The sequence below is a fragment of the Haliaeetus leucocephalus genome, unplaced genomic scaffold, assembly GCF_000737465.1.
Source record: "Haliaeetus leucocephalus isolate CR32 unplaced genomic scaffold, Haliaeetus_leucocephalus-4.0 Scaffold657, whole genome shotgun sequence".
Lineage (NCBI taxonomy): Eukaryota > Metazoa > Chordata > Aves > Accipitriformes > Accipitridae > Haliaeetus > Haliaeetus leucocephalus.
Window position 1 is genome coordinate 4884669 of NW_010973093.1, and position 12360 is coordinate 4897028.

Consider the following 12360-nt stretch of genomic DNA (forward strand, 5'->3'; position numbering starts at 1 on the left):
CAGTTTGAGCCACCATCAATAGCCTACAAAAAAGGCTGGTAGGTGGGCGCAAGCCTTTGCTTCTCCCATTTGCTTTGACTAGTTATGACAGAGCAGCTCAACGCTGCCCTGGGTGACAGAGCATTGCTCATTATTTATCTAGGAAGGCGTGAGGGTTTGTGGCAGTGTTTTTGAGAAGTGACTGTGGCTGATCCATAATGTGATTTGCCCCCCCAGCCTTCCTCTCCGAGCAAACATCTTGTGACTGATCTGTTCATCACTGATGTGATTGCTTACTACGTTCGCATGGGCATCCAGCCCGTCTGCTTCCAGGTCTACGCTGTGAAGGTGGGTGCCACATCTCTTGTGCCTTCACGTGGCCCTGCAAAGGCTTGCAGAGCCCCACTGCTGGCAGAGCTGTGCAAAGTCAACGGGGTCTGGGGGCTTTCAGCAGATCTGAGGCTGGATCTCCGTGCTCCCCAGCCTGTCCACTCCTTGCCAGGCTCCTGGATCTAGTGATTCCATGTAGCACAGGTCAGCCAGGGTCAATGATCCCAGGAAGGCTATTTCAGGATCACACAGGTCAGCAAAGTGAGCCTCGAAATCACCCCATAAGGACAGATTTCCTGCTCTGCTGGATTCGGGTTTGCTCAGGAGCTCTGGCACCTCCTGCTGCTTTAGATGCTGTGAGCAAGCAGGAGTTTTCTGAGTGGCTTTGCCAAAACCTTCCTGTATCTTGCAGGAGCTTTGCAGGGCTTCCTGAAACACCTTTTTATTTATTTCCTGCCAGCTTTTCTCTGAAATGGTATCAGAATGAGACCTGGCACTTGATATGGGAGCAAACAACTACTGTATTCAGTTATGTAAAAACAACCCCCCAACTGCTCCTCTGACAGTTTTCCCCCTTCAAAGCTTAGGGTGGCACTGATGCACATATCTCCTTTCAATCTACCCGTAGCCAATGTGGTAACCTATTGCAGCAAAGGAGCAGCCATTACATGAGCAAACTGTCGTGTGGCTTGCAAAGAGCTGGAAGAGCTTCGGTAATTACTGGTAGAGCATCACCAGGACTTGAACTAATAACGTATAGCTTGTAAACACTTGGAGCACCTGGTCGTCAGCTTGTGTGGCTGGGGGTGTGGGGTTTTTCGTGAATTTTTCTTCCACTCATTTCTCCTCCAAGACAAAAATCAAAAGCAAGCGAGAGAGTGGTGACTCAAGCAGGGGAAGAGGAACTGACTCCAGATGTGGTTTTCAGATAGAGGCACCTAACCTACCCTGTTGTCATACAGGGTGTGAAGCTGCTTCATCTGGAAACACTAAGCCTGTTTGGCCTTTCTGGTTAAGACCACACTGTTCCTCTTTGGTTGCAGAGAGTTTTCCTGGAAGTGAAGGTCAAGTCCCACCGCAGTTGGACGTAGGGCTAGGAGTGGCTAGGGGAGGTTCTCCAGGACCTTATCTTCACATTTTGCTGGAGGCAAGCCCATGAAAAGAAAATAATTGATAGGTCTGAAGTGATCAGATGATTTAGGTGTATCAGATAGAAATTACATGCCTTGGAGCTAAGCCAGCAGCTGCAGTCAGGCCTGGGAAGCTGCTGGCCTTGACCTGGGTTTCCTGCAGGGGATGGCTGGGAACAGACTCATCTGTGAGTGTGCAGTGACACCCAGTGGCAGGGGACACTGCCCGTGGCTCAGCTGGCCAGGTCCACCGGCCTCCTGGCAAGGCCTGCCATGCTCCTGGGCTTCAGAAAGCAGAGCAAAAGCAATTCTCTCCTCCCATAGACCCCCTGGCTGCCATGATGAGGTCAAATATTCCCTTTGGTGATGTCACGCTTGGGTGCTCTGGAGAACCTTTTGATGTCACAAGCTTAGTGTGATGCCACAGGGTGACTGAGAAGGAGCTCTTCTTAGAGATTTTCTTCTCTTTCAGATTTTCTTCAATGACCCGGCGCAGGAGCCGGCCGAGGACGTGTTCCTCACGGAGCTGCGCACCCAGGTGCAGGAGAGCATCTCCCACAGAGGTGCGTGCGTCCCCCCGAGTCGAGCCCTGCAGCAGGGGCTGCCATCCTGGGCAAGAGTCCTGCCGGCCCCAGTTCCCACTTGCCCTGTCCCTCAGCCTGTGGCAGTCAAGGCCATGCCATGGGGCAATATCCCTTGTTCCCTGATGAGCAGGAGGCTTCCCTAAACCTCTCCATCTCCCTCTCGGGTGCATGACACCAGGCTAAATGAGAGATCTTGTGGTCACTGGCTCCTGGTCTCAACCAGGTTTATTAGGCTGTGCCTTTGGTTGGCTCCAGGTCCCCCTGAAGTTGTACCAGCACCATATTCTTGTTGAGGAAACAAGCTGGGCTTTACAGCCATCCCCTCTTCCAGATGTTTTCCCTGTTAGAAATGCAGCTTCCTTGACTTGCCAGTGATGGGACAAGGGTGCTTGAAGGCTGGACTGTTACAGAGGGCACATCCAGCCCTTCCCTCAGTGCACCCGCTGTCTGGTCCAATGGATGTTTGCCATTGCGGTTGGGCACAGACCCTCGAGTGAGTCCATCTCACTGGACCTGTTGAGTGCGGAGCCTCAGCTCCTGTAGGCAAGGAGAGAAGGGCTGGTGTGCCAGACCATGACTGCTGTGTGACAGAGGGGATGGCTCATCCCGTGGGAGAACCCCTCTCTGCTGACCACAGACAGGTGGGATGAGTGAAACCTCAATCCTACCCGGTTCCCTCCTTGCAGAGTTAATTATGACGAAGAAGAAAATGACCCTGGATGGCCCTGGCATAGATCTCACAGTAACATACAGAAAGGTAAGTGGGGCTCTCGGCAGCCCAAAATGTCTCTGCTTACAGGGACCCGCAGCATGGCAGATCTCCTAAAAGGAGTGCTCTGGCCCTCCTCCTTTCCTCTGGAATTGCACTCCAGGTGAGGCCAGAGAGGTCATGGTGAACTTTAAAAGCCTGTTAGCTAACACTGCATTTGTGAAAAACTGCCCCCAGACCTCTCCATGTCTAACCTCTCTGCCAGGGTGAATTAACAGAGACTTTCCTGCAGGTTGTGGTGAGCAACCGGGCGAAGGAGCTGGCTATGTCCCTGCGCGCCACAGGTCTCGTGATGAAAGCCATCCCTGCTGATGAATCTGAAGGTGAGTTCTTCCTGCTTGGAACCACGTGAAGAGGGTTTGCTTAGTTTTCTGGTGCTCGGTAGAGTAAATCTGACCATGGTACTTGGTGCCAATTGTGCCTGGGCTATGGGGGTTGAATCAGTGATGTGCATATATTCGTGTCACCACAGTCTGTGGTTGTGTGTTTTCTCGTGAATGACGTGCCTGGGGCTCCCTGTAACATGGGGTTCAGCATAACCATAATCTAGGCTTGGCAGCATCTTCCTCTTGCTGCAGCCTTCCTCTTTCACCTTGCCCTTAGCATAGCCTCTGAGGTTTCCATCCTGAGCATGATCCCACACAAACCCTCAGCCCACGGAGCTTGCTAGAGTCCTCCTTTTCTGCTGTCTTATGTATCCCATGGACCTCTGGCTATGCACCCAATTGTGGGATCTGGCACCAGCCCCACTTAAAGCTGAGCTGAGATCATGCCATGGTCTAAGGCTTCTGTTGTATCAACACATTGCTTCTGTTGCAGACCTGGTGTGTCTGAATGTGAACATCACTGAAATCATTAGGATCAACAATTTGTCGGGACGATCATTCTCAGTAAGTAGCTGTGGACGCTCACAGCCCTGGAGGGGTCGGCCAGTGTGTGGAAATCCCTTATGACAACGGTGAAAGGTGAAACACTCTGTGGGGAGGAGAAGGCTTTGGAGCCACCCTGCTCAGAGCGTGTTTTGCAGTTATTTTCCATGGAAAAGTCTGGATTTTTGAGCCAAAGCCCCAAATGCCATCCCTGCTGGTCAATGCCACATTGAATCCTGTCTTGGGAGACCCTGAAGGACTGAGCTGCTGCTGGGGTTATTCTGTGACCCCAGAGACGAAGTGGAGAAATAAAGCTTAGTCCCAGTCATCGTGGCTCCACTTGGGTACAGGACAGGGTCTATAGTTTTGCGATCAACTCCATTAGCTCCACACCTGCAGCTGCAGTGTGCTCCCCAGACCCCATGTGTTAATCTCCACAGAACTCACAAGAATAGAGGCCATTGGAGAAATATTTTAACAAAGCATAAATGAGAAACAGGAACTTCAGTAAATCTAATGACCAACTCAGAAAGGTGGATATGCAAGAGATGAGACTGAAAACTTGGGCTCCTGTCCTTTTTGTTTTACATGAGAGTTCAAGCAGATCCCAGAGGACACGCTGCCCCATTGGAACATGCCACTGCGGTTTGGGTGGCATTAAGTATTATTGTCCCTTGGTCATTTGGGCCCTGGAGCCTCCAGTGTCTCAGCTGGTATTTTTAGCTAGCCGGTGCACTTTTGCTTATTTTCACCGGGGTTTTGGAAACACCAAGGTACTGGAGCTCACACTGCCCACCAAGATACACCACAGCCCTGGAGAACAGTCTATGCCCCACATCAGACACCCCAAACCTTGCAACCTGTGCAAGCATTGTCAGTTTGGAAAGTTTGCCCTTGCAAAATTTGACCAGGTTGTGATTACAGAAAAAGGACAAGAGAGACACTTTCCTCCTTAAAGAAGTCACCTTGTGTCACATCTGAGGTTAAAAAAAAAAGATAAATGTTATAATTTGTCCCTTTCATACGCAGTATGCACTCACCACCCATCACCGCACAGCCAAGGGAAAGGAAGCGAGACACTCACTGGGGTCTTCCTCCTCTCTCAATCCAGGCTGTAGCAAACAAGTTGAAGACACGCAATATCAAAATCAGGAGCACAGAGCAGAGGCCCTTCATGGTGTGTCTGGACAAGGACAGCAGAAGAGCCTACAGGAATGTAATCAGGTGAGAATGCCATGCGTGCCAGGCTCTGCACATCTTGCTGGTGACCTTGCATCCCTCCCTGGAAGGGCTCCCAAGATGGCAGAGCTGTTTCCCAGGGAGTCCTAGTCCTGATCCTCATACATGACAAAAGACCTACAGACAAATACATTGCTTCTCCAGGGAAAGCAGGGCAGAGTGGTGCTCTCCTACCTTTGTGGTTTTGCATGATGATGTGAGAAACAAAATGGTTCTTCCATTTTAAGTAAGGTGCTGTCATTAAGACAGTAGCAGGATAGGTACCTCCAGGGATAAACTGAGACCTTAGATCTCCTTAATTATATCCTGGAGCTGATGCTCTTTCTACTGACTGCATTCCTTACTAGGGTATCAAGCATAGAAGGTAGGGGGAGAGAATTCAGCCCTGTGAAAACAGCAGGGATCAATGTGCCTATAGTAGTTGCAGTGACATGTGATGTGTTGGAAGCAAACGGACAGGTGGTTCAAGGTCCATGGGCCATGTGGAACATACATAAAATGTGAGTTTCTGAGAATTGAAGTGAGCCAGGCTAAGGACACTGGTTTTGTGGTCAAATACTAATACACATCAGCTCATCTTTCCAGCCAAAACCAGTTGAAAAAGCATAAAAGCAGCTGTGCATCTCAGTATGACAGCCCTCCCTCAGCAGTCAGTGGAGAGTCATGATGTTTAGTCTGAGATCAGGCTCTGTCCCTCAAGGGCAGATTTGCACATGCAGTAAATATGTTCTTGTGCTCTTGCAGTGTGGAAGTGTCTCCTTGCCTAGAGCCCAGCTACTGCTTGCAAAAGACAAGGACAATGAAATTCAACCTGCACAAAACAGAAGATGTGGGGCTTGTGAAATACATGCCCAGGTCTCTGCTGTTGCCTATCAACACATTTGCAGGCGTTATCCAATGAAGAAAACAAGAAAAAGCTGGTGTGAGAGATGCGACATTGGGTCATCACAGAGGAGATGGGAAAAGAAAACACACTAAAAGCCACCAATGGTGATTTTACAATGGTAACGGTGTAAAAAGCTGCAACAGCAGAGGTGGATAGGGCTCTGGGAGGACAGCCATGCCCTGCTGAATGACAGTGATGATCACAGCTAACACGCCCCTGCCAAGGGGCAGAGTGTTGCTGAAGAACTGAGTTTTAACCTTTTGCACAAGTCAGGGAAAACCTCTGAGCTTCTTCATTTCAGGAAGACTGGGGAAAATACAGCTGAGGTGATGGTGCTTGCTGTGCTTGTGGATCATAGAGCAGTTGCTATCAGTAATATTTATTATGGTGATGTCTGACAGCCCGGCAGGGGATCAGGGCCTGTTGTGCGGGGTTCTGCACAGCAAACTCTTCATTCTGGCACAGGGTGATGTATTTGAGCAAACCAGCAATTATTCCCCTCACTGATTTAGGAAACCTCATTGTAAGCCTGACCACAACTGGGAGAGCACGTGTGTCTAATGCAGCTTCTATGGAAGTCAGCGGGAAACCTGCTGTTGTTTCAAAGGGGCCACACAAAGTAATGATGAATGGTGTGAAACAGGGACATGGGAAATCTAGTGCAGTATTTGGCAGTAATGAACAGGGTAAGAACAGCTCAGGCTGCCTAGGCAGTGCTGTGGGATATGCTCAGCTGTGAATGGTATAGACCTGCTTGAAGAAGAAACCTTCATTGAGCAGACAATGGAGGCTGCACAGCAGCTCTTTGACATCTGAGCTGTACCTTTGAGTCCACCTGGCATTTTGCTGTGGCTTCGCTACACAACCTCTCCACATCTGGTCTGGAGCCTCATGAGCACTGGTTGCCTTCCTCCAGTTGTAAATCCTGGGAACAACCACCTACAACCCCAGCAGCAGCGAACCTCTTCTGTGAGGCCAGCCAGCAATACCTCTGCATCCCAGTCTGCCTTGTAGTCCTGGTTTGGTCTGTGTCTGCTGTGCAGGTAAGGGATGTAGAAGAGTAGAGTAGTGCTCCTGGGATTGATGGATGGGCAGGATGCCTGCAAGACTTCTCCGTTCCTCTGGTGCTACCATGGTGTAGAAACCCTCCCCTGGTTTGCAGATGGGCCAGGCTGAGCAGCGACAGCACAGCTCCTGCTTCCACCCAGGCTCAGACTAACCCAGTGTGAAGGATTATCACGTAGGAGGACCCTGTCTTCATTCCAGTTTGTGGCTGACTGAAATAATGGAAGAAACATGGTGTGTATTTATTGATTTTTTGAGTGTGATCTGTGGTTTCAGGAGTGTCTCCAGGGAGTCTTCCCTAAATTCACATTGGAGGTGATTTGGGGCATTCCTTCTATGACACTATCATTGTTTTATTCTCTCAGCTCCCAGATAACTTGTTACCTGGACTGCCTTCACTCAGCGGTGCTTGCTTGGATCAGCAGCCCAAAGAAAGTGTCCTTTAGCTTTGTATATGTGCATAGCAGCTAGTCATCGATGGGGAATCCCTGGAGCCAGCTCTGTGCTACAGGGTGATGCTGACCTAGCGGCAGTGGCACTGGCAAACCCCTATGTTAGCCTTGATGGCTGGGGACAAATCCACCCCTCTGTCCTGTCTGTGCCGGGTCTGCCCAGCCCTGGGGAGCTGCATCTCTGGAAAGCCACTTTTGTTTAACCACCCACACCTGGAACAAGGAGCCCACCTCCAGGTATCCCAGTCTGGAGTACTGGAGAGGAGTTTCCGTTCTGCGGAACTGCTCTGAGCTTGTGGGTTGTCTTGGCTGGTTAGGCCCCAAGGAAATCTTCTTTGCATTTCTTGCCACATGCACAAGGCTTTAGGGGTTCAACCCTCAGACTTCCCTGGCCCCTTTCTTTACCAGCAAGCACAGGGCTGCCGTATTCCTGCTGCTGTCCTGCATTGTTACCTGGCACAGCAGGCATCATCGCTTCCTGTTCCCAAGCTAAAGGTTTATTCACTCTCACTTTGTATGTACCATGCAGTCCAAAACAACTGCTGAAATACACTACTGGGGGCACAGCAGCTCAAGGGCTGTCGGCAGGCGATGGGTTATTTAGCAGTGTAAAAAGCCTCCAGGTCCCCAGAAATATTTAATCCCAAACCAGCACCAACAGTTGAAAGATCATGTTGGGCAACAGCAACATGACCATTTCCTAAGGAAGCTACCTTGAAATGCTGGCGGATGTAGCCCCTCACTCCCAGCTAAGCCAAACACAGTCCCCGAGACTTAATGTCCCCCCATGGGAGTCACAAGGCTGCAAGATCTCAGCAACAGTGATTGGTTCTTCAGTACTGTTTTTCACCACAAAGGTCAAAAACTGTTGATGCCCACCAATGCCAGACTTAGGCAACAAACATTTTGGCCCTGAAGGAAGCTGAAGTTAGACAGGAGGTTCAGAAACAAGTTGGGAAACGCCTGCTTGCACCAGCTGTTTTCCTCTGCAAGCTGCTGCATAGGGTAACATGGGGTTTAAGGGGTGACCAGCGGCTCTTCACACCTCTGCCTCCTTGGAGCTTCATTGGTGGGTTCATGTACCCTGGCACACAAAACAAATGCTTACAAAGCCAAGAGACCATGTGCTAGGTTGGAGCATGGTCTGCAGTGTCCAGAGTTTACTCTGTACAGTTGTAAATTATGTAGATGGATTATAAGTTATTTGTATAGCTGTCAGAGATGATCTGTATCAGAAGGTGCAATCCTTTTAATGCCAATTAAAAAAAAATTAGAAAAAAAACCCAGCAGAAACTGTCAGTTTGGTTGGGGTTGTATGTTTGCATGTGGCTGGGGCGGGTGGGGAATAAGCTGGTAAGAATAGAAAGACATCAGTGTCATTTGGCCCTCTATGGCTGATGTCTTCTCCTCCCCACATTGGGGTTACATGCAATGTTACACAGAAAGACTTCATGGGCAAAGAGCTCTTTTGTGAAGGGATGGGCAGAAATGGCTGAATTGCAGAAATGTGGAAGCAGTAGTCTATAATCCCCATGTTGGCTGCCCCTTGATTCCCCTCTGTACTGGTACGCTCTGTCCCTGCAGCCTGTTCCCCTCAAAGTCTGTCACTTCAAAGCACCCCATTCCCTTAGCGGGGCTAGCGCTTGGCTCAGCACACGTAGGCTTGGGCTGGGAAAGGGGTGAAACGCTGGCTTTCTCCAAGCATTCTCTAAAGCCCACTGAGCCTACTGACTGCAGGAGCTGCTCATTGATAGAGCAGAAACAGTTCATGAACTTGTGTTAATGAGTTAGCACATCTGTGAGAGAGAGAATTTCACAGGTTGTTTTATTTGCCCCTGGAAATTGTGGGCAGTTAATGCAGATCACAGAGCAACCATAGTACAGGGACAGTGTTCAGGTATACCCTGTACCCAGGAATTGCTGGCCTCAGAGCAGCTCCATCTTCTGCACAGAGTCTGGGTGAAATGCCTGGAGGAATGTGGCAGGTGGACCTCAAGGAGATAAGGGTGGACATCATTGCCTGGAGGCTGGGAGAGCACAGAAGCCTGAGTGTGGGGTGCATTCATAAATAAAAGATCCTGGAGGTAGGGCTTGCAGGCACAAACCCTTCTGGCGCAGCTGTGTTAGGGGTTTTACCTGGCAGGATCCTCCACCTCCCTCCAGCTTGTTGGAGAGACTCCCAGCCTTTCCAAGTCCCTCCTGAATACATGTATTTAAGCCATTATACCACGCTTGTCTTTGTTACATCAAAATGCCCCCAGCTCTCTGCATGCCCAGCTTGATGCCGAGCAGAGATGCAAACAGCTCGCCAGCGCACGGTGGCTGACACCGAGCTGGCTTGGCCAGGGTCCGCATGTGTCCCTGCTTAGTGGCTTGCTGTCTCACCCACAGTCCTGGCTGCGTCACGCCAGGTTTGGCTCCCAGGGTGAGTCACTGCCACCTCCTCCTGCACAAACCCGGACCAGCCCAGGCGGCAAGCAGGCCTTTGGCACTTGCAGGTAGTTAAGGCAATCCCCAGCCAGCTGCCTGTGAGCTCTGCATTCTGAACAACCTCCTCCTTCCATCACCTCTCCTGAAATAACACCTAGGACAACCTGAAAACACCCACTGGCTGTAAATTATTAAACACTTTGTGAAAAAAGAATACAAATCACCTCTTTTCCAGGGAGCATTCTGTACCGCAATTAAAAACTTCAGAGGCAGAACGAACCCAGCAATAAGTAGTCCTGGTATAGATCATTTTTACATACGGAAAGAAAATTAATCTCCCACCAGCTACATGTGAAAACCTACAGACTGATCGAGGGGGAGGACAATGCTGCATGGCCACTGTTAACGGTGGATCAATGTGTTTTTGTCGTACGACCTCTCCAGCAGCACCACTGCAAGGTGCCAGGAATAAATCAGTTCTAACAAACAGTGGTGTTTACAGCCCCATCCATATTTCATATCCCACCAGGGTGATTTCAGTAGCACTCTGCTCAGGCAGCTCTTCCCTTTTCTTGGCTGAATTCGCTGAGCCCTCCACAGGCACACAGTGTCCAGGCAGTCCTGCCTGCCTTTGCTCCACCACACTCAGAGGACAGACCATAAAGCCGGACAAAAGCAGCCTTCAAACACTGCTTGGATAAATGCAGAACAGGGGAAAAGCCCCTCTTAAAGGTGTTTCAAAACAAGGAAAATGCAATCTCCCCATGTCTTGCTTCGTGTTCATTAAAATTGAACCTCTGCTGGTTTCTGTGCCGCGCTACGCTGTTGGCATGTGTTTTCCGGGTGACCCCAGAAGCTGGAAACAACTCCATGGGATGTGGGTGTCATGGTGGCTCCTATGAACGCTGTTTGCATGAACACATGGCACGGCACGCAGAACAGCTGGCTACAAAGCACTGTAATAAAGCAGGATTATGAACACATCACTCAATGCATGGGAACAAAATCAAAGAGTCTGTGCTGAAAGAAGGGTATTCCCCATCATGAATGATGATTTAGGAGATCTGACTGCACTGAGCTTCTGAATTCAGTGGTTCATGAGCCTATTTTTACACATTTCCTTGCATCTTGCCCACTCTGCTGCAGCAGAGGCGTTGCCATGTCCGCCAGGACTTCTGGAGACCACCAGCAACTGAACAACTGTTCCCTTATGGAGACACATAGTGTAAGTGCTCAGCAGCCAGTCCTTCCTGAGCTCCACAGGGCTTGAAAGGAGAGGGGCAGAGCAAAGGTGTTAGCACAGAGCGGAGCTGTGAGCGGAGAGCTGTGGGGGTCGGGGGATGTAGCTGCAACCCTGGGGCAGCTGTCCTAAAGCAGCTTAAACCCTCAGGGTGTGAAATTCACTTGGGAACACTCTGGATAAGCTGAAAGCCAGGAGTGATGCAAAAGGGGACCGGTGCTTGCTGTGGGATTAGGATGTAAATTTGTTTTCTAATCTTCCTAGAAATAAGCCTTAACAGCCCTGGAGCCAGACTGGCTGACTTCTACAAGGGAGTTATGGGGTTAGATTACAGTCGCCTGTGATAAGAGGGGAGCGGATATGGCTGCTCATAAGATGGGCCCGTTACCTGTGAGCAGGCAGGGGAGGGACACTGCAGATGGTCGGGGATCCAGGCCAGCCCTGACAGTGATGGGGAGGGATGGAGGGAGCTCCGACGCCTGAGCAAAGTGTCTCAAACAAAACCCAGTGCCAGACATCGGCCTTATTCCCCTGCAGTGACCCGCTCCATTGCCTGTGCCGGGTCAGGATGTCCCTGCAGCGCAGGGCTGAAAGCAGGAGGGTTATTTTGCAGTGGTGTGGGCTGGGGAGTACCCAATGCCAGGGGGTTGCCTTGCTTGGAAACACATTGTAAGAAAAAGGGAAAGCATTTCCTCTCTGCTTTGTGACCAGCATGGAAGATCTTGGTTCTGAAAGTCCATCCTGACTCTGAAGAGTTTAGCTTTTTTTTTTTTCCACATATGGGGAAACACTGCAGCAAACAACATCTCCTTTTGGGACCTGAACCAAGTTGGAACATTCCCACCACCACTTCAGGGAAAAAAACCCAAACCAACATGTCCCTTATTTTGTGTGAGAGGCAGCAGAGCCGCTCTGCTCCTTCTAGCAGCAGCTGGGATGCTCTGGGACGAACCGCCTGGTGAGGGAAGGGGTGAGGGGAAAGACCTCGGAGCAGGCGACCATGGACATCCCACGGGCATCCGTGTCCTACCCCATGGCGGCCTGGGCCTCGATCTTACCCATGGTCTGCAAATCTCATTCCCTCCAGGAGAAGGATGAAAATAAATAATGTCAGGATCGAAAACAAACGTTAATCCGGACAGGAAGCATTAAATCTGAGTTCAATACTCAGGCTGGGGCTGACAGTCAGGTTTCGCAGGCCGCTGGCCCTGTAGCAAAGTCTTGCTCCCTGCCCGACGCCCCCCCCTCCCCCCAGAAAACCCTCCCGGCGTCGTGCACCAGGTGGGGCTCCTCGGCCGGGCCACGGCCCGCAGGACCCCCTTCTCCGCCGGGGCGGCCGGGGCTGAGGAGACCGGGGCTGAGGAGACCGGGGCTGAGGAGACCGGGG

General features: G+C 50.6%; 2 protein-coding genes across 4 annotated transcripts in view; both read left to right on the plus strand.

Annotated features, from left to right (window-relative positions):
• PIK3R6 (phosphoinositide-3-kinase, regulatory subunit 6) overlaps positions 1-7502 on the plus strand; it is a 36064-nt gene extending 28562 nt beyond the window's left edge. For all 3 annotated transcript variants that reach the window (XM_010579441.1, XM_010579442.1, XM_010579440.1), the window contains exons 14-20: positions 217-327; positions 1912-2002; positions 2710-2780; positions 3025-3115; positions 3612-3682; positions 4773-4885; positions 5645-7502. In XM_010579441.1, coding sequence (XP_010577743.1) covers positions 217-327; positions 1912-2002; positions 2710-2780; positions 3025-3115; positions 3612-3682; positions 4773-4885; positions 5645-5801 — 705 coding nt within the window. In that variant the 3' untranslated portion in view covers positions 5802-7502. The remainder of the gene's footprint in view (positions 1-216; positions 328-1911; positions 2003-2709; positions 2781-3024; positions 3116-3611; positions 3683-4772; positions 4886-5644) is intronic.
• A 4471-nt stretch (positions 7503-11973) lies between these two features.
• The window catches only part of MFSD6L (major facilitator superfamily domain containing 6-like), a 2694-nt gene continuing 2307 nt past the window's right edge, over positions 11974-12360 (plus strand). The window contains exons 1-2 of the mRNA XM_010579496.1: positions 11974-12036; positions 12229-12254. Of these exons, the coding sequence (XP_010577798.1) occupies positions 11974-12036; positions 12229-12254 (89 nt within the window). The remainder of the gene's footprint in view (positions 12037-12228; positions 12255-12360) is intronic.